Source organism: Aphelocoma coerulescens, chromosome 19 (assembly GCF_041296385.1).
Source record: "Aphelocoma coerulescens isolate FSJ_1873_10779 chromosome 19, UR_Acoe_1.0, whole genome shotgun sequence".
In the NCBI taxonomy this organism is placed as follows: Eukaryota; Metazoa; Chordata; class Aves; order Passeriformes; family Corvidae; genus Aphelocoma; species Aphelocoma coerulescens.
The window spans coordinates 4,099,499-4,120,469 of record NC_091032.1 but is presented as its reverse complement, the minus strand read 5'-3'; the positions used below and the strand labels follow the sequence as shown (position 1 = coordinate 4,120,469).

Below are 20,971 nucleotides of genomic sequence, written 5' to 3'. Positions count from 1 at the left end.
TGTAACCAGCTGCTGGTAAAACACTTTTGCAGGAGAAAGAGCCTTGCTGTCAAGCACTTGGTCCAATGAACACCCCAGTAGCAGAGCTGAGGTCTGAGGGGAACGAAGCCACTGGCTTTCCTACTGGGATAATGCCCTCCTGGGAGCCCTGAGGATCCGTGGGGCCCGTGGCAGCTCCATCAGATGGGGAATGGCTTTGAGCCCCTCTACAGCTCCTGGGACTATCAGACTTCCAGCAAAACTCACCCCTGGGATAAAAAGCATGTTCAAGCTGTGAGGAGGAGGAGGATGTGCAGATGATTTGCAGGCCCTGTGCATGGAGAGGGGTCAGGTGAAGCAGGGGAGGTGCTGGCCCTGTGTCCCAGGGGTGCTGGTTTGCCCTGCAAACCCCCGGGGGTTCAGTTCCCTGTATAAGGAGAAAACAGAAAATTTAAACTAAGAAATTTTTGGCAGCATTCACAGGCAGTTGGAGCACACAGTGCAGCCCTCCTTGACTTAGACACTGAATAATGGTGTAATTAGCAGCTGTTAATAAACCCACACCTGGCAAAATGCCGGGGGGGAGGAGGGGGTTGCCATATGCCTCCTCATTAAAAGCATTAATTACAGGCAGGAAATGCTGGTGGCAGCCACACGCTTTAATTGCTTCACCTCAAGCTGGTGGTGGGTCAGCTCCTGCCTTTGCCATCCCACAGTGGCTCAGGGTTCCCATCCCTGTCCTCATCCCACAGCGAGGCTGAAGGGACCAAGAGGCCAGGGAAAATGATACTTTTTCATTCTAATAACAAAAAAAAACTCCTCTTGTGGCAAAAAATTTTCTTCCATGGGGATTTTGGCTGGCACAAACCGAGCAAGAGCATCCCCCATCCTGAAACAACCCTGTGGAAACTCCAAATAAAAAAATAAGAGATGGACAGAGAGAGAGCCAGGCCCTGTGAGTTATTCCAGCTGGTGAGTGCAGCAGCTCTTCCCTAATGTGTTTGCACATCACACACCATAAAATGGGATGGGAGTGAACACTCCGAGTCCTCGGTGGGATTTCCGGAGAGCTGCCCTGGTGCTGCCTCCCCTGCACCCCAGGCCTGGCAATAAAATAAATGGGGCACAGAAAATGGGCATTCAGCTGCCATTAAGTGGCAAAACATTGGTTTACTCAAGCAAAGAAACTCGGTCAGGGCTTGGCTGCTGATGGCTCCTGGCCGTGTTTGCTGGACCTCCCTGGAAATTGCTTTAGAAAAGAACATGGTAAATGGCTTTTTCCTACTCAAGGAGGAGAAAATGGAAAAGCTGGAAATGTCTGGCAACAAAGGAATCACTTTCACATATGAGATTGTTTTTTTCCCCCTAATTAAACCATAGGAGAGAGGGAATGTGATTAAAGAGGTTCTGCTGGAGGGAGGCCTTGGAGACAGCTGTGCTTGGTGTGGAGCAGCACAGACAATAAAGGGTGAAGTTTATGATTCTCCTTTGTTGGAGACTGGAAAATTGATGTCCCTCACATGCCCTACATGGCTTGGCTGCTTCCCTGGCTGTTCATCCTGCCCTGCATCCGTCTCACCTCTGCTGCAGTTGGGTTTGGGTTGGAAGGGACCTTAAAGATCATCTATTCCCTGCCATGAGCAGAGACACCTTTTACTAGACTAGGTTGCTACAAAATCATTGTAGGAATTTAATTTCAGCTTGAAGAGGGATTAAAAAAAAAAATAAACCAAGCAAACAGCCTAAAAAAACAACATCGAGGCAAGATGGAGCCTTTGGAGGTCAATCCACTGGATGGATCCTGCCAGGTGAAACTGAACACTTGGAAGCCAATGGTCCCACGGCTATGACCCCTCTGCTTGGTGTCTTTGTAGCTCTGATTAATTCTGTTCCCTTCCCAGGCAGCCATGCCTCCCAGTGCTGTGCTGCTGGGGATTCTCTTACCTCTGATTTCCCTGTAGAAAGGAAATCCTCCTGCTGCTTTGTCTGCTTATTCCTCCTGGGCTCTTAATACTCCCACTTACACAATTCAGAATATTATTCCCTCCTGTCACCTTAATTTCTAATAATTAGTATTTGGTGTAACACTACAGCAGACAGCAGCTCTTAATGAATATTATAATAAGCACTAAATTATAATTTACCGCTCTAGAAATCTATTTTGATATGTAGCCCACTTAAAAGAAAATTAGGGGGAGCAGCTTTCAAGCCTGGCTGGATCCAACCCCAAATGGAGTCCCCAGCATGATCCTAAATGACCATGAGCTCCAGGAGCATTTACTGGCCTGGGACATGTCACTGACCATGTGGGGGCTGGATGTGCCATCGTGGCAGTGACGTGACCTCACCAGGACACAGCATTCCCAGGGAACCAGCAATTATCTAGCCTCAGCATTTTATTCTCTGACAAAATGCTGGGGGATGAATCCATCTGGAGTGGGCAACAGCATCAATCCAGGCAAAGTGCTTGTGCAGTAAGGAACCCTCGATGTCCCCATTTCCAACCTCAGCCTCTGCTTGTCCCTCTTATGGAGCTGTTTTCCTTCCTTTTGTGGTGGTGGTTGCCAGGAATTTATTTATCCATCAATTAACAGGTGGGTTTGGCACTGGCAGCAACTGAGGCCCATTGTGTGTTTGGGCAGAACACAGAATCCCAGAATGGTTTGGGTGGAAGGGATTTTAAGCTCATCCAGTCCCACACCCTGCCATGGGCAGGGACGCCTTCCACTATCCCAGGTTGCTCCAAGCCCCATCCAGCCTGGCCTTGGACACTTCCAGGGATGGGGCAGCCACAGCTTCTCTGGGCACCCTGTGCCAGGGCCTCACCAACCTCACAGGGGAGATCCTAAGCATTGTGTAATAGAGAAGCAATGAAGGAGAATTTCTTTGGGATTTTTATGTAGAAATATGGGAAAAGTCTGGTGAAGAACCATGGGTGTCAGCACGATTTTCACTGCACATGCTGGGAGGTGCAGTGATGATGCCACAGTGCTGGGGCCAGGGCACCGTGTGACCACAGCCTGGCATCAGCCCTTTGTGCTGTCAGAGCCCTGCCTGCCTCAGGGAGCACCCAAACGGCTCAGCCCACAGGGTGCTCATGGCCAGAAAGCCTCCAAGTGGAAATGGCAGCTCAGCCCACTGCAGTGAAGCGTTCCCCGGAGCAAGTGGCACATCAGGAAGGATCCTTTGTGCCACCAGTGTCCACCATGGCCTCCAGAGACAAAGGGAGGTGGGGTTGCCCCATCTCTGGGGAGCTCTCCTGAGTTGGCTGTCGAGGGCCAGCAAGAGGTTTCTGTTAGCAGCTCACCAGCCTCTGCAGAGCCTCAGTTCTAAAGAAATCAGCATTTCCCAAGGAGCTCTCATGGTGCTCCCCGTGCTCTGCTTTTGACTGGGATGGGGCTCCTTTCTTCCCAAGAGCTGGCACTTGCTGGCTTTGGATTCAGGATGGGAATGCTGTGGATCACACAGGGGTGCTTTGGCCACTGCTGAGCAGGGCTTGCCCTCCTCCAGGACTCTGCAGTGTCCCATGGGACAATGCACATTTTCCACTGGGAAGGGAGGGAGGAATGTTGAAGATGGAGGCAAAGAAGGCTTGAAACACCTGTCTCTGTCCCTGTTTGTGAGGTGACCATCCACCCCCTGGAAGGGGATGAGGGTATTTCTACACTGCCTTTTCCCATTAAGAGATTTGAGAAAACATTTTACTGTGCTCCACAGTTCTGGCCCAATAGCCCAACCCTGCCCTCTGTCAGTGGGAAGCCATTCCCCACTGTCCTGTCACTCCAGGCCCTTGTCCAAAGTCCCTCTCCAGCTCCATTGAAGCCCCTTTAGGCACTGGAAGGGGCTCTAAGGTCTTGCTGGAGCCTTCTCTTCTCCAGGCTGAGCAACCCCAACTCTCTCAGCCTTACAACATCATTGTCAGGGCTGAGGCAGACATCTTCACCTTTTTCTAAATCTTTTTCTGCAATATAAAAATGAGAGGAGCTTGGTGCCCTCTGGCTGCCTCTCCCAGAGGAAGATGCCTGGAGCAGGGCAGGCTCAGCCAGTCCCATCCCATGGCACCAGCTGAGCCCAGGATTTGCAGGGGTTTCCACAATGGTGCCAAGTGAGCTCCAACCCAGGCCAGCCCCAGCTCCTCTGTGAAGGAAATTGCACTTTTCTTTGGAAGCAAATGGAACGAAGGCAAGACAGCTTCACCAGCCCCACTGCAGCAGGAGGCTGGAATAGCTGGGGATGTGTCACCTGAGCACGACAGACCCCTGAGCTTCTTCATCCAGGAAAAGCCCAGCATGGAAAGGGTGATGAAAGGAATCCCTCCAAGCCCCTCTCTGCCGCAGCTACAGCACAGAGAGGGGTGGAGCCGCAGACAAAGCTCAAGAGCCAGCAGCCAGTGCTGCCTTAGGAACTGCACTTACACCCAGGGTCATCTCTGTGGAATTTATTGTCATTTTCTCATCAGTTCTACAGTACAAAAGCATGCAAAAAATAGCCTCTCTCTTCATGGTACATATTTACAGTGCAACAGCCACGTGCTGTCACAGTACTGAGTGCATTTACATCATGCTGGAATCATAGCAGAGCACATACAGGGGCAGAGGTTCAACATCAAGTGCAACGAGAGACTGAAATACCAACAGAACAGGCCTAGAAATCAGAAAGAGCAGCAAAATTACGGCACAGAGGATCTGTATTATACCCTCAAGAGTTGCAATTCACGTCTTCTTGAATTTACACCATTTTTGGGGAATGCTTTGATTGATGGGATGAAGGTTCTGGGCTCTGTCAGCAGCAGCTCTGAGTGTACATGGCTTTTCTTCAGGAAGGGAAGGAGCAAGGCAGTGACTGATGAGCTGCTTTCCTTCCCTCAGCCCATGGAAGGCTGCATTCAGAGCAACAGGGTCATGGCATAATCCAGGTTAATTCAGCCTGGGAGGGACTCGAGCCAAGCATGGACTTGTGTAGGAGGATCTGGCCCAGAAAGGAAAGCCTTGCACTGCTTTGCTCAGCAAACTCCTCTGCAAATGGGCTCTGCTAAAGCAGAGAAGTTTGGCACCTAAACCAAGGTCTATTTCCACACAAACCCTCCATGCTCTCCTTTCCAGTCTCTCTGCTGCACACCAGAAGTGCTTGGGCTCTGTGGCATCCCCCAGCATAGCCCTCCTGCCTTGGGAAATTTACTGAGATCCCCAACCCTGGGGGAGCCTGGGCCTCTAAGGGGCTGGAACAAAGCCCCTGGGCTGGTGGGACAAAGCTCCTGGGGTTTTTGGGCAAGATGGAAGTGAAAGCACTGAGCTGGGGAGAGCAAATGAACTCCCAGCCACACACCACAAATGGAGAAATTCCCCCATGGCAGCGCTGCCAATGGCTTCAGGATGCAGAGTTGTGCTGAAGGAACATGAAATTTCTCTCAGCAGCTCCTCCTTGCAAGTCTGGCAATAAATAAGGAATGAAATCCTGCCCTGGAAGCTGTGTTATGGAGCCACAGTTTGTTTTGCATGGAGCAGCAACACTGTCCCCCACCAGGCTCCCTCTGCTTGCAGCCCTACACAAAGTCAGCTTTCCCACCAGCAGCCCTGATGCTGAAAACCTCATCTATTTGCAAGTGTGACATTCACAGCAGCACATTTCTGCCCAAAGAGTTAAAGACATGGACTGGGCATTCCTCAGTGCAGGACAGAAGAGACTTGACCAGGAATTTTACTTAGCAGTACCCCCCAAAACCAAAGGCCTAGAGCCATTAACTGAGCAAGACAAAGAAATCTATCTCCTGGAGACCAAAGAGATGTGCTATTCCCCCAAATGAGAAATTCCTTTCAAGGAAATCATCCTCAAGCTGGAAGAGTCTGGAAAACTTGACCAGATGCAATGGTGCTGGGAGAAAGAGGAGCCCTCCTTGGGACTCTGAGCCCAGCTAACACAAGCCAGAGCATCCCACTGCTCCAGAACAGCAAAGGCGAGGATTTGAAGGGAAAAACAGAGCACACACCAAAGCATGAGTGTGCCACGCCAGCTCTGCTCACTGCTCTGCAGAGCCCCCACTGAACCCCATCCCCTCCATCACAGAGAGGAGCAGACAAATATTTACCCATCCAGCTAAAGAGAATGATTTCCCTCAAGAGCTAAAAGCGCTGCCTTGCCAGGGATGTTTATTCTCAAATAAATCCCCTCTCTTCAGTCTCTTCCTTTCTTCAGAGCAGAACCAGCGTTGCTCTGAGCTGCTCTAACATGCACATAAACAAGCAAGGATTTCCTTGCAGCTGAGTGAGAAGTAGAGCCTATTTCTGCCTTTCTCCTGCTGCCAGGGCACCTTTTTCATCTCATTTCATGCAAGTTTTCAAGCTGCTGTTTGTGACACGAGCTCAGAGCTCAGCTGCACAACTCAAGGGGTTGGTTCTTGGACCTGTGGGAACAGCTCCAGAGGGATTTGTTTTAGCTGAAAGGACAAATATTTCATAAAAAACATCCATTCCCCTCCAAAAGTGAAGTGATGATTTAGGTATCACTAAAGAAACATAAGATGGAGTTCATTTATGACGTTTGGTTGCATTAATTGAGGCTGAGAACAGCCTTCCTGCAGCCTTGCCCCACCAGCTCCCATCCCCTGGGCATCACTAAAATAACCCCAACTGTCTGGATTAGCAAATTATTCTTGTCACAGATTAAAAATACAGTAACTAACCCGTGTTTGCACTCTTAGAGCTCTTTGAGTGCAACCCAGGTATTGCTTAGACTTCAGAAGTTCCACAGGGATGAGGATTACCAGAACTCCCTTTTCTGCCTGGGGTAGGGCAGGTTCCTGAGATGTGTCCTTGTTCCAAGGTCACTCCCTGGCCCTGTCCTGGGGACACCATCTGGAGAGAGTAGTTTTTTCCACAAACTGGAGGACAGTTTGCCCAGCTTGGCTTGCTCCTGTGCAGCAGGAGCTGGTGGCACCCCAGCACAGACCAGTTTGTATCCAGAGACTGTCACATCCACAGGCAGTGGTTCCACCTGGACAATCTTTCCCATTTGCAAACCCCCCCTGTGCTTTCAGACTTTTCACTCCCTACCTCTGGGTGCTTAAATCTTCATTGCAAGGCAGCAGGATCCAGGCAGAAGGTGCTGTGTCCCAGGCTGGGGGAAGCATCAGGGCATGCCCCTGGTGCAGGACCAGGTTCCTCAGCAGATGCTGAGCTCACAGCTGGTGCAGACACAAACAGGCAGGATTTAGCAGCTGGAGGCAGCAGTGCAGAGCTCAGGCCCACAGCAGTAACCTTTACAGGATCCAACACCAGTGCCAGCTTTCAGCATTAAAGGCCTCCTTCATTAAAGGCAGAAGCTGCAATGTTATTTCCCATTTTGCCAATATTTACAGGTGAGAGGAGATGAAGAGCCCAGGCTGGTGACTGCTGGGCATCCCACTGAGGTGGCTGAGGATGAGTGAGGGGAGGTGACAGGCTGGGGACAGACAAAAACCACTGGGCAGCACTGGCAGCAAAGCCCAGCTATGAAATGTTGGGAACCACCAAATTAGATTGCAGCAAACAGAACAGGAACACCAGGATATACCAGTCACTACCAACAACCCTTGTACACATGTCCCCCTGCACAAAAAATGAGGGAACAAAGTCCCAAGTCCTCAGGATTAACCTAAAAACAGACACTAAGATGATTATGTAGGAACCAAATTTAATCATGTCCTTTCTTTAAGTACTATAAAATAAGATTCCAATCCCACTGGCTTCCCAAGGGCATGTTCAGACACCACAAAGCTCAAGGGAAAATAATGACACGTATTTTGACAGATGGATGTCACTGGTTTTTACTTTCTGAATGGAAGAGTGAAATTCCTGATTATCCACACAGTCTTTACAGTCAACAGCCACAGAAATGGCTGTATTTGCCTTTTTGCATTTGCCTTTTTAAGTGCAATCTCTTATCTGTTATCAAACTGTTGAGATGAAGCTTCTAACCCCAAGTTTAGAAGCAATCTATGGATAAAATAGCAGCATCAGCCCATGCATAAAAATCATAGTCTTAAAATAAAATTAAAAATTAAAGCCTTTAAAAAAAATCAAAAGATCAAGTTGTGAACTTGTGCTCTGTAGCTTTCTAAAATCCCTCCACCAACATTTTCCATCCTAGGAAGCTCTCCCAGTTTGGGTCATTTTCAGGAAATTAAAGTTTAAAAGCATCAGGTACTCAAGAGATGAGTGAAGAGAAGGAATTGAAATAAAATAAAGCCCCAAACCTGCCACTCTTTTCAGCTGGAGAACAAGGTCCATGGGTGCAGGACTGGGTGCAGCTGATGGGGGTGCATTCCCAGTTCTTTGGGAAGTGCAGCCCTGGCAGATGTCCCTGGAGCACTAAGCTGTTGTGTGCAGCAGCATATCCCCATGCTCCAGAGCTCTGTGACACTCCAAGGCTCATTGCACATCCAGGGAATCCTCTGCTTTACAGCACTACCCTGACTAAAGCCATAGCTGGGGGCAGGACTGAGACTGTGCAAAACTGAGGAGTAAGAGGAAAAGGGAAGAAAGAGAAAGAAATGCATAGGGAGGGACAGTGTTCACTCCAGCAGCAAGATCTCATCCTCACTGATACCCACAGGCATTTTGCCATCGACTCCACACCAGGAGCAGGACTCCTGATGGACACAAGTACTTTAGCTGTGCATTAAATAAAACAGTTGCCCTCTGACACAAAACCTGGCTCCAATGCCATTTTTTTTTTCCTGATGCTTGAAGTAGAGAATGCAAAAACTCAAGGACAAAGTGTCCAGGGGAAAAGGACCCTTGAAACAAATGAACCCCCATTCCTCAGCCAAGACCCCTGACAGAGCCCCGAGGTGAAGCACGAGTGGAGAGCAAGGCACACACGGAGGAGCCACGGACACCTTGCCCAAGGAACGCGGCCGCGCTGCCCCAGGGCTCGCTCTGCTCCTCGGCGCTGCTCTGCTCCTCCTGCCTGGCTTTCTGGCTTGGTCCATTTCAGGTGGCTTTTGTCTGGTTCTGGTTTTGCTGTGCAGGCCCCGGGCTGGGTGATGAGGGCGATGTGCTACACGACACCACGATGGGCACGACGGCGGCGGCTCGTGCGTGGCCAGCCCGCGGTGGCCGGGCGGCCTCAGGACGCGGCCTCGTCCTCGCACACGTCCGGCAGCTCCGGGTCCCTGGCTGCTTCTCTGCTCCCTTGTGTTCTACAGGGGTGGCAAGGAAACAAAGAGATTGTAGGCACAGAGCAAGGCAGGGGGTGTTTCTTCCAACTCAGGGCAGCAATATCAACAGGGAATAGCAATGGGCCAGCAATGAACGAGCAGTGAACCAGCTGGTTGTGCGGGTACCATGTAAACACCTCGGCAGTATCCCAGCACGATGCCCTGCAGTGATGTGCAGCTTGTGCCTGGACACCTGCTTGGCCTCTGCACCCAAAAACTGAGCTCTCCGCTTCCCTGAATGCCCTTCTCCATCAGGAGGCATCTGGTTCTTGGGGAAAGTCTTGCAGACCAGCAGCGTGGTTTCCAAATTATCTAGTTTGTATTCAGAGAATTCTGGCTTGCTCTACTTTAATCTCATTTTTTTATAAAAATCAGAGTGATGGGTTGATCCCACAACTGCTTCTCCAGAGCCCCACTGTAAATGGCAGTAAAACTAAATGTTTCTACCAGAACCCAGTTTGTCCCACACCAAAACTGTGTGATTTCAGTTTCTGTGAGTTTGCCTGGTCCCCAAAACAGCAGCTCCCAAAACCTGAGAGCAGCAGCCCTAGAATCTCAGCCAAGGTAACTTACTTGCATTGCACATACACCACGATAATTTCAGCCTTTTCCTCCTACTCCTAACTTTTGATGTTTTCTCATGTAGAAGGCTTGAGCTGCAACACCTCGAGGAGCAACACCTCCGCCCAGCCCAGCCACCCCCAGACTGCATGTGACTGTGACTGGATGGAGAAAAGGGGACACCTGCAGGTGCCACCCACAGCAGGAACAGATTGCAGGCAGATGACTTCACCTAAAACACCCATTTCTCCACCATAAAAATATCCACACACACAAAGGAGGCAATCATCTCCAAGCAGTTGTGCCTCCCAGGTGTCCAGCCTCACTCACGCCAGTCTGGCTGTATCACAGAATCATGGAATGGTTTGGGTTGGAAGGAGACCTTGAAGATCATCTTGTTCCATCCCCTGCCATGGGCAGGGACACTTTCCACTAACCCAGGTTGCTCTGAGCCCTGTCCAACCTGGCCTTGGACACCTGCAGGGATGGGGCAGCCCGTGCCCAGTGCATTCTGTGGAACCTGCATGGACAAGCCAGCTGGGCAGTGGAGTGTCAGGGCAGCATGCAGTGTTTGGGGGGTGTGGGCTGGGGGCTCTGGGGCTATTTCCTGGCTGGGAACAACACAGACTACACACAGGTCTAACTCAATTTTTGAAGAAACCAGAAACGATCAAAAATCATGTTCCCTTCTCCCTTCACTTCAGCAAAGCCCTGCAATAAACCTGACCTTGAACCTATGGACCATTTCCCTGCAGGGGAGGCTGAGGAACAGCCCTGTCTTCAGTGCCTGTCATCCCCCTCTTCAAATGATTGATCACCTCATTTAGCAGCACAGGCTCTGTTCTGTGGCAGCTCAGCACAGCCCGGCTCCCTGCCTGGCACATCCTGCTGATCCTGCTCCTGTCAGGGATCTTCAATGCTGTCCCACCACTCCAAGAAGCCTCTCCTCTCCAAACACCCCATGTCAGGGTGAGAGGACCCTCAGGGTGGCAAACACCACCCAAAAAGCTGGGGCTGCCTGTGAAGCAGCAGAGATCCAGTACCAGAGCTCCATGTCTGCACAGGAGCCTGGCTCGTGCTGTGAGGCCTGAGGCTGGATGGGAACCTCCAGTAAATAACTCTTGGTGAGAAATAAGACTCTATTTCCCCCACATTTTTTAAGCCACAGGGCAGCAAAGCCTGATCTGTGCAATTCCAGGAGAGTAGGTGGCTGTCACCCACAGCAGCTGGAGGACCTGCTTGGCCTCTGCACCCAAAAACTGAGCTCTCCGCTTCCCTGAATGCCCTTCTCCATGAGGAAGCATCTGGTTCTTGGGGAAAGTCTTGCAGACCAGCAGCATGGTTTCCAAATTATCTAGTTTGTATTCAGAGAATTCTGGCTTGCTCTACTTTAATCTCATTTTTTTATAAAAATCAGAGTGATGGGCATTCACACGTGTTTCGTGTCCAGCAAGGAACGAGCCTCCCCACACTGCCCTTCCAAACACAGGAGCACGGGACAGGGATGGTGTGGGACAACCTACAGCACCCACACACAGCCCTGGCAAGTGCTTCATTGCTCCACTGAGTCCCCATTCAATGCAACAATCTGCCCTCATCCAGGCTGCTGAAGTCCCTTCCTCCCTGTGGAAAATGCAGCAGCAGGAGGCGGTGGCACCAGCTGTCCCCGCCGGCGCCACGTCAGTCCCCGTCTGCCTCTGCCTGCCTTCTCCTGGCTATTTTTGGAGAATTTCTGCAGGTCTTTCCTCACTCAGAGCAGGCAACATCCTGGCTCTGGCTCATCCATTTGTCTCAGAGCAATAAACCAGGCCAGGCAGAGTCTCCGGAGTGCTGGAGCTGCTCCCAAAGGTATTTAGAGATGTGTGGTTGTTTCCCAGTCTCTCAGTCCAGATCTTCCCAGCCTGGCTGGAGGCTGTGTCCTGCCTAACCATTGGATCCTAGGACTTCCACTGAGCTGTCTGTAAGCAGCTGATCATGGTTTGAATTAATGTTATTTTGTTATTTATCAGAATTAACTGGACCAACACTTCCTAGAAGGGTCTGTGCAAGTGGTTGGACAAGTGACCATGTTTTGATGAAGTCCTGGCTGAGGTGGGGTGGTCACATGGAGCAACCAATTTTGGTCTGCCCAGAGCCCTCCCAGCACTGCACCAGAAGCAGAAGCACAAGGGAGTGGTGGAGCATCTGGAGCAGAGATGGCTCCAGCCCTTTCTTTTGAATAAGCACTAAATATTAAACTCAAATTACAAAGCTCAGCCTTTCCCACATTCTGTAGCTATTCCCTCTACAAATGTGGGGCTGAGCACCAGCTCCTCCTGAAACCCAACTGGCTTTTTTCACCCCTCCCTCCCTAAAAGCAGCTGAAATGCCAAAGAATCACAAATAGAAATAATAATGAAAAGCATACATAAACATTAGTCATCACACACCCAGAATGACTGCAGTAAAACTGCTCCTACAGGAAGGAAGGATGGACCCAAATGCTCCCACTACCACACAAATCACACAGGCTGAGGGGGGGACACAGGTTTCTACAGCACCCAGGGGAAGCACAGACATGGAATTACCTTAAAGATGGATGCAAATATACAGATGTGTTTAAGAGGAATCTGTCCCTGAGAGCAAAACAATAAGACAAAGAAAGAAAGTGATCATGAAGACAATGGCAGCAGGTGAAGGAGCTTGTATTTCTGTGCCTAATCAGCCTAGAGAGCAGAGCAGAATGAGGATGGAACATCAGCCACATTCACCTGAAGGACAGATGAGGACAGCACTGGTACAAACCCACTCCAGCCCCTACCACTACTGAAAGCTCCAGGTGGCTTCCAGCACACTGCTGCTGTCCAGCTGTGCTTCCCTGGGCCATGTCACTTGGCACCTCTGGGCTTTTGTGTCCTATCAGCACCTCTGCAATGGGACAGAGCCACAGGAGCACTGGGCCCCTCACTGGAGGGACCTGCTGATGGTGGCTCATTCCAGAGGAAAGTTCTTGGTCCTGTGAGGAGACCTACCTGCATGTGGGGCATGGCTCTTCTGACAAAACATGCAGTTCTCTCTTTGGGAGAAGCTGTTTCTGCTTGGAGACCTGGGCCAGCCACTTTATTTACCTCCTTATCCCCCTTGGCTTCCTCGTGCCTAACCTATATGGATAATACGGCCCTAAGGGCAATGACAGCCCTTTTGGTCTCTTTTTGGGAAGGCTGGAAACAGGGTAGGCTTTTTAAACACCAACTGATCCCCCATAGAGGAGCTGACAACCACATTTCATCAACAGTAATAGCAGCCATAATGGGAAAGTAAATTGGGTCTGTCAAAACATAGCAATTAATTTGATAGGTAGTAGTTGCAATAAATGAGAGCAAAAAAATGTGGTGAAGCCAGGGCTGACTCAATTAGGAGAAATGTGGAGCAGGCAGAAGAAATGCAGCAAACACTGCTACCAGAAACCCAGGACTTAGCTGTGAATGCTGAACTGGGCTTAAAAAATACTTTGGAGCTGGAAAATCAGAAAAGATCAGTTGCTTCTGCAGCCACTATTAATGATGGGTTTGAACCTGGCCATGGTCTGCAGGATCTGTAAGACTCCATGAATCACTGCCTCTCCTGGGGATCCTGCATGAAAGGCAGGATCCAGTGACACCTGGCCACTGCCCAGCTGCCAGGGTGAGGTGACAGCTGGCAGCACTCACACCATTCTAGGTGTGCAAAACAAGGACTGCTACATGGGGCATCTTCATTTTAGCTCCCCTCCACCTGCTGAGTGCCTGTGCTGAACATCTGCCTTTTAAACTGCTGATAAACAGAGCAATAAAAAACAGCCAGGAGAGGATTTGCTTCTTCCAGGTCTAAAGAGTGCTAAAAAAGCTTTCTCTCCTCCCAGTATTAACTTAAGAACTGTTTCATATGAGTGGTGTCTTAATGGTGTCCTCTAAAGGCAGGGACAGGAAAGCTTCCTGCCACCACAGACATCTGCACAGAGCATTTCCAGGAACAGAGCCCAGCACGCTGTGTAGGTAATGCAGGGAGAAAGTAAAAAATGATTCAGCCACATGATTTAGTTTCCTCCTCTCCAAATCCCAAAGAGTGAGCTTGAAGGACAGCTCCATTTTAAGAGTCATCAATTAGGCATCAAATACCAGAAAGCTCTGGTACCAGAGCTCAGCTCAGCTGCCAGAGGATTTCCTACAGAGTATATCCTCAGAAATGGCACAGATGTCAGATGCTTGAAGCAGCAGTGAGTGGGGCTCTGGCAATTTCACATGCAGCCTAATTAAATAAATGGAATGTGAAACTGCAGTATTCTAATTGCTTTCCTTTTTTCTTCCATACAAACACAACAAGTTATTTCCTACCTACAACGAGAAGGAGATGCAATATTACAAAAGCTGATTCATGTCCCTCTAAAGACACTGCCACAGGGGAGGAGGAGCTCTGTGGAGGAGAGCTTGGGAGTGTGTGGCTCATTTTGTGCTCAGCTCCTCATGGGCAGCCACATGTCCAGAGCACAGTGATGGCTGCAGGCACTGCTTTTCTGGCATGTCCCCCTTTTGGGGTCCCCTGTCCAGCTACAAGGGTGATGGACATGCAGAAACTCTACAGAGCCTTACTACTGCAATATTATCTGCTCCTGCATGATCCTAAAAATTTACAGAAATCCAGACTCACTTGAAACTTATTTTAACTAACACAGCTCTATTCATAACATTGGCAGTGATGTTAAACTTTATATGTGTACTAAGGGTGGTTTTTCTAGGGAACAACCCACTATGAATTAAGAAGGGGATGAGCTTGGTGTCTACTCTGTTTGCCCCTGTGGAAATAACACTGTCATCAAGAGATAACTCACTGAACAATGAACATTTCCCATTTAGCCACGGTTCACTGGAAATTAATGTCATTAGATCCAAGACATCTATTTAAATTTGAAGTTATTTTCATTAGATTCAGTCAGTAAAGCATTTTTCAAAGCCTGAAATAATAACCCATATGCCTTAAAAGGAGCATCCCTGCTGTAGTGTTTAATATACAACACCATTTGTTGGAGAGACTTGGCAAGTATCTTTCTTTTAAACAACAGTTTTGAGATAGGTTCTCAAAGCTCCAGTTGTGCATGAAATAATTCAGGATAAAGTCAATTGTTACTGCCAAAAATTGGCACTGATGGCATGAGACTGAGAAATTAAGCACAGGGATTAGTGCAGTGGAGAACTGGCACATTCACATTGATTTTGGGTATTTCTAAGTGCTCACACAGCTGGGCAGAGGCCAGCCCAGCACGGCTGCAGCTCCATCCCTGGCCTGGCACAGTTTTGTAAACTAAGGGCACTGGACACAGCAGCACAGCAGTGGAAATTACACACTGCTTTAAGAAATAAACCTTTTAGTCTGTACAAGGACCCTGAATAAAACACAGGGCCAGAATGAGCTGAGACAGGGAAAGATGCTGGGTTTGAATAAGCTGAGAAGAATCTGACTAGCAGCTTTAAAAAGGAGACAAAAGTCAAAGCTTACAGCTCATCTTGAAGGCCCAAGAATATTTTACAAAGGACAAGACATTGATAATGTGGCTGATCAGAAGCTTCACAGCTACCTGAGATCAGATGAACTTTGTTTTTTCTCAGCAGATACTAAAGAACCCAGCTCCAGGCAGGAACCAGCATCAAGGGTCAAGGAGTTTTCCCACCACCTGTGTGAGTTTTCAAGCATCTCAAATGAAGGTGGAAGGGAACAGGTCCCTTTTGGAAACAGGCTCAGGGTGACCACCTTGAAATACCAATTCAGGCAGGGTTTGGAAAGAAATCCTGCCTTGCTCCGAGTTACTGTCTGGGACAGTGGGAAGAATAAAATACATTTTTATTCAAATTTAGTAAATGTTTCCCTATCTCAGAGCAATGCAATGCAGTGACCAGGAATGATAGTGAAGATATGGGTAGGGACATGTGTCCAATTAGCAATAACTAATTTGGAAGGCATTGAGCCAAGAGAAACAAATCAGGGCAAATCCCTTGTGCTGAGCTGGCAAAGGAGCTGTGCCTGCCATGCTCCAGATGTGTCCTGCAGCAGCACTCATGTACAGGGTGTTTAAATGTCAAACTGGTGTCTGGCCATGGACTCCCAGGCAAAGTCTTCACTAAAGCCTCCAATACACAGCTGGGGGCCTAGAACATCATCATTCTTAATTGAGCTGAGCCCTTAAATCCCCACACACCTGTGAGAGACTCCCCTCATCGCATTGTCAATAGAGCAGAGAGACTCAGCACACCCTCGTGGGAGTCTGCTAGGAATGGTACTGGGATTCTGGGTGGAAAAGAATCATTTTGGGACAACACAGCTTTGTTGTCAGCCACAGCCTTACAGAACCTGTGGGGTGAGAATTTTATTATATAAAAATAATTGTCCCAAATGAGGCTACTTGTCCAGCTGTTATTTACTGGAATGATGGCCCAGAATCCTGGCTCTGAAAGGAATCAGTAACAAAAAAGAGTAAGAACCAAGTAAAGGACAGAAGAATTCTCTCCCCATCCCTGTACACACCATCATGGTTAAAAAGTGTTGATGAATCCATTAGTCATCAAGATCTCTATTCCCTTTTTAATCCCAATATAGTAATTTATACCAACCTCCAAATATCCCCTCGCAATGTGTTCCACTATTTCATTAACTGGCAAAAAGCTGTGTGAAAAAACACTGTATGTGTTCTCAAGTGAAAAAGCAATTTCTAAGTGTTCTCTTTTGTCTGACCATGGTGTCTCTGCCCAGACTCGGGCCCCAGACCACAGGTCAAATCCCATCATCTCATTTTGAGTTAAAAACCCCACATACACTGCTCATCTGGTGCCATTTCTGTCGTCCATAGAAAGGAGAATTAAACCCTCCAATATGTATCTATTCTAGACCCTAATTAAACATATTTTAGTTCACCAATCTCTTAATGGATCTTTGATCAGAGCATACTATAAACTAACAGGTGAAAAAACAGACTCAAATTTAGCACCTCACATGTGTTTAGGCCAAACCCATCTTACAGAGAGAACTGCATCTATAAAAGAGTTTTTAGGCTGCAGTAATACACTGCATTTCAATCTGAGAGGACCTGAGGTAGATTTGACCTCCAGTGTTTGATGCAGAAGGGAGTTTTGTCTTTAAATGCTAAAGAAAAGATCTGCAAACTGCTTCCCCCACCCTCCCTCCCCAAGCACCCTGGCCCTGCCCGTGTGCAGAGCCAGGCATGGCTGTAGGTACCTACATCAGCAGGTTCCCTGGAGCAGACATGGATCTCTCCTCCCGCCTCGTCTGGACCTCGAAGGGATTCCCAAAGGAGCGTTTCCTTAGCATGGCCTTCACTAGGATCTTTGAGGAAGAGAACAGACCAGTGAGAACAGCAGAGCTGACTCCTGGAAGCCAGTTCAAAGGAGTAACAACAGCTTCTTTAATAATTCAGCTGACATTTTACAGAACTACAGCAAAGAGCATGAAGCAAAGGAACCCACAGAACCCACAGAGAGAGCCAGGCTGCTGCAGAGCTCAGACACAAGAAGCTCACACTGGGTCAAAAGGCCAAGATTTCACGCCAGGAACACGTGTGCCCTCTCCAAACCTCCTCCACCAGCTGAAGGCTTCAGCACCGCCCCCTGCTCAGAGGATGTGGTGTATTTCACACATACCACGGCTGGCAGGCTGGGGATGGTCTTCACAGAGTTCTGGACCTCCTCCTCAGTGACCTCCACCACGGAGCAGTGCTCCTCCTCCAGCGGCAGTGGCTCCGCGCCGCCCCTGCTCAGCCACGGGTGCACCTGCACGGGGGACACACACAGCTCTGGGCTGGGACAGAAATGGGGGCACAGGGCTCACTGCAGGGGCAGCTGTCAGTACTGCTCCATTTCCCACTGCTAGAGATGTTTTTTAACCTTGAAAAGCTTCCTTGAAAATGGCTGCAGTCTGGCTCAGTGCTGTCACACCCGCTGCCACCAACCGGCACCGTGGCACCCTCTGAATCAACTTTGAAACACTTTGAAAACCTGAGTTATCTGGAGCATTTTCATCTTTTTCTCTCACATGCAGCAGAGCAAAGCCCCCTTCCCCTGCTTCCTCTCATGGGATGGCTTCTTGGCTGTGAACAAGAAGAAAGCCGTGTCTGAGGGCATGGGCTGAGCACAGAGCCCAGCCTGGCACTGGGGACACGTCCTTTGTCAGCATCCAAGGCAAGCCCCCAAGCACACCAACCATCTGTGCACAGCCAGGGACAAGGGCCAGCACTCAGCTCTGCTCTTCTACCCACAGGGTCTTACAGCATGCCTGCAAGAGCTGCCAAGTGAAATCCCATAAATACAGCTCCAAACCTAGCTCTGGCCTCCTGGGCATGGAGGGAAGGGCTGTCACAATTTTTCCCTGAAGATCAACCTTTCTACTGTCAGCTTTGGTGGTAATACTGAGCTGGCCTGGGACAAAGCAAAGCAGAGCATGCTGATGGATCTCTCTGGAAATTCTGAGATCCTCCAGCAGGTCTAAAGCCTTGGTGAGGGGTGACAGGAGGACAGCAAGCCCACACAAACCCAGAATGACACCACAGCCTGTGAAGCGTTGTGCTCTGCCAGGCCTGTTCATTCTTTCTATTATTAAACATCTCCCAAATAATGGTGATAGAAACAAATGTGCTGTCTTGAGGCCACTGACCACACAAGGACCAGAGGAGGAACACACATCCAGTCCCTGGAACACACATCCAACACTGCCAGCACAGGCTCTGCAACTAGCAGCTCCCCTGGCAATGCTGATTCTCCCAGGGATTCACTGAGATCAGCCAGCTTTTGAGTAATTTTCATTTAAATAAGTAAACAAGAAAGCTTTTGTCAATATTCCCCAAGCAAGAAGCAGCAATGGAGCTGTGGCTGCAAAATGAGCTCTCCCTTTCTGAGGGAGGGTGCCAGAGAGAGCTCCCAAAACAAACACTGGGAACAGCTCTGCCACAATAGAAGGTACCACAGAACATAAAATCAGCTGAGACTAAAATCTCTAGTACCAAGATCCAATTTACCTTTATTTCAGGGACTGTTATCCTTGTTTCTGGACTTTTATCGAGCATGCGCAGTATCAGTTCCTTGAGCTCATCACTTATCTGTGCTCTGAGTGAAGAAAACAGCAGCACACAGTTAATAGGGGAATTTTAAGTGCAGCAATGCACAGTTCTTACTGCAGTGACTTGGTGGAGAATCTGCTCTGCTCAGGAGATTATTTTCTCTGCAAACCTGGCTTGAAACAGGAAGGCACCAAAATCACTGCTACAGGGCTTGGTTATCCTGTTCTGCCCACTGACACAACAGCACACATCAAAATGCAGGATGAGGGAGCAGCAGAACGGGTCCAAGGACATTTTTAAAGACAGCATACCATAGGGGAATTTCTGAGGGGAGATTCTGGAACAACAAAGTGTTCTTGAGAGCAGAACTGGAGCTGAACTCAGAATCAAGAGGGGCACAGCTTGATTTGCTGAACCTGCATCATGAGCAACTGTGTGCTGGATGAAACACCCCCTTCTGACATTCAAGTTCCCAGCTAAGCTTCCAGGTTATGTTATTTAAATTGCATCCAGAATACTGATTGCAGGCAGCCTATAACTCAGTATTCCCTACCTGCAAAGCTCAGCCTTGGGGTAACAAAAGGAGGGAATGAACAAATGCAAATAAGAGAAATACATCTAATTTTTTACCACTATTTCCAAGATCTAAATGTGAGAGTGCCTAAAACCAGAAGCCTCTCTGGACATGGAGCCCTTGATCCTGCAGCCCAAAGGCTGCATGACTCCTGTGGTTAATGATGCAGGAGATGCCTTTAAAACACACTGGATCTGGATGATCAAAGTGCTACTGCAGTAAAATGCCAGCGTGTGACTGAATTGTATTAGGCAGTTGAAAGTCTGTGTCACAAATGACTCTTGAAGAACTGCATTTCTTCGTGGAGATGGAACTTAGCAGCATAAAATATCACTCCCCAGGAAGGCTGGATTTGAGACTGAAAACAGTGGTGAGCACCAAGTGCTGTGCCCACCTCCTCTGCACCCCCCTCCTCAAACAGAGAAGGGAATAAACTATCACAAACCAAAATGAAAACCACATCACAGCAAGGGATATTTCAGTCTGATGAAAACAGAGCTGCTGTTTAATAATTCAGGAATATTTTATTTGGACTTTGGCTATGAGATCTTTACAAACAACCACAAGGAAATGCTGCTTGTTCAGAGGCAGAAAGGGGGTTCAGTTTGAAGTCCAAACACCTAGAGCTGCATCAGGGGTCTGCTGTACACAGGCAATACAGCCCAGACAAGGGGAACAACAGGATGAGTCCTCAGAGACTCAGGTGACAATTTCAGTGGGAATGGAAAGAATGGTGCTGCTCTTGATATGAGCTCCAGAGGAACAGCCATGGGCAGTGACAGTGCATTTAGCAGGTCAGAACAAACAGATTCCTTCCAGACACCACACTGATGCAGGTGAGATGGCATTTTAAAAATACTTAAAATCAGTTCTGTGCCAAAGTGTCAACAGCTTTACTTAAAATACAATAAATAGAATATAAAATCCCTTAACATTTCTGGGATTGATTTCTATGCAACACAGGATTAAAGTCAGAGGGAAAATCCCCATAAAACAGGATCACCAAGTGTCAGAGGAGTTATGGCCACGTAACAGATCACATCACCCTGTCTCTGGCTTCCCTTCTCTCCAGTCTGCAGCAGTGTGAACTCTGTGCCTGATGGCATTTTTCATTTGAAAAGCCTGTGCTGTCTGGGATTTCTCACAGCCACAGTCCTGTAAGAGCTCTCAGGAGAATGCCAAGCACAGAGCTCAGCATCCCTTTGGGAGGCTTGCCAGCACCACAGATCACTTTACAGGGTGCCCGCAGGTCAGGGAACATTGTCCTGGGCTTCACCAGGAGGGACATGGCAGAGCTTCTGACTCTACTAACACATGTCTGAACAGAAGCTTCAGCTTGCTTTTTAGTCATGCCAGGATCCTCAGGGTGTGAACTAAGCCCATTTATCTCGTGTCATGCCAAGGACTCGGTGACATGAATGAGAACTCCAGTGCCATAAATATTTATCCTGGCATCTCTAAGGGAAGGGACAGGATGGTGACACCGGTACAGTCAGATCCCTCTGTCCTAAAGGTTGTCAGGAAACAGGCAATGAATTTCCATGGGCTGTCTGCAAACAGGAATGTGTCTTTTGTAGCCATGGTG

General features: G+C 48.7%; 1 protein-coding gene across 6 annotated transcripts in view; it reads right to left on the bottom strand.

Annotated features, from left to right (window-relative positions):
* Nucleotides 1-4,412: 4,412 nt before the first annotated feature.
* CAMKK1 (calcium/calmodulin dependent protein kinase kinase 1) overlaps nt 4,413-20,971 on the bottom strand; it is a 94,841-nt gene continuing 78,282 nt past the window's right edge. For all 6 annotated transcript variants that reach the window (XM_069033284.1, XM_069033282.1, XM_069033283.1 and 3 more), the window contains 4 exons: nt 18,771-18,858; nt 17,401-17,529; nt 16,983-17,086; nt 4,413-9,157 (listed from right to left, as the gene is read on the bottom strand). In XM_069033284.1, coding sequence (XP_068889385.1) covers nt 9,085-9,157; nt 16,983-17,086; nt 17,401-17,529; nt 18,771-18,858 — 394 coding nt within the window. In that variant the 3' untranslated portion in view covers nt 4,413-9,084. The remainder of the gene's footprint in view (nt 9,158-16,982; nt 17,087-17,400; nt 17,530-18,770; nt 18,859-20,971) is intronic.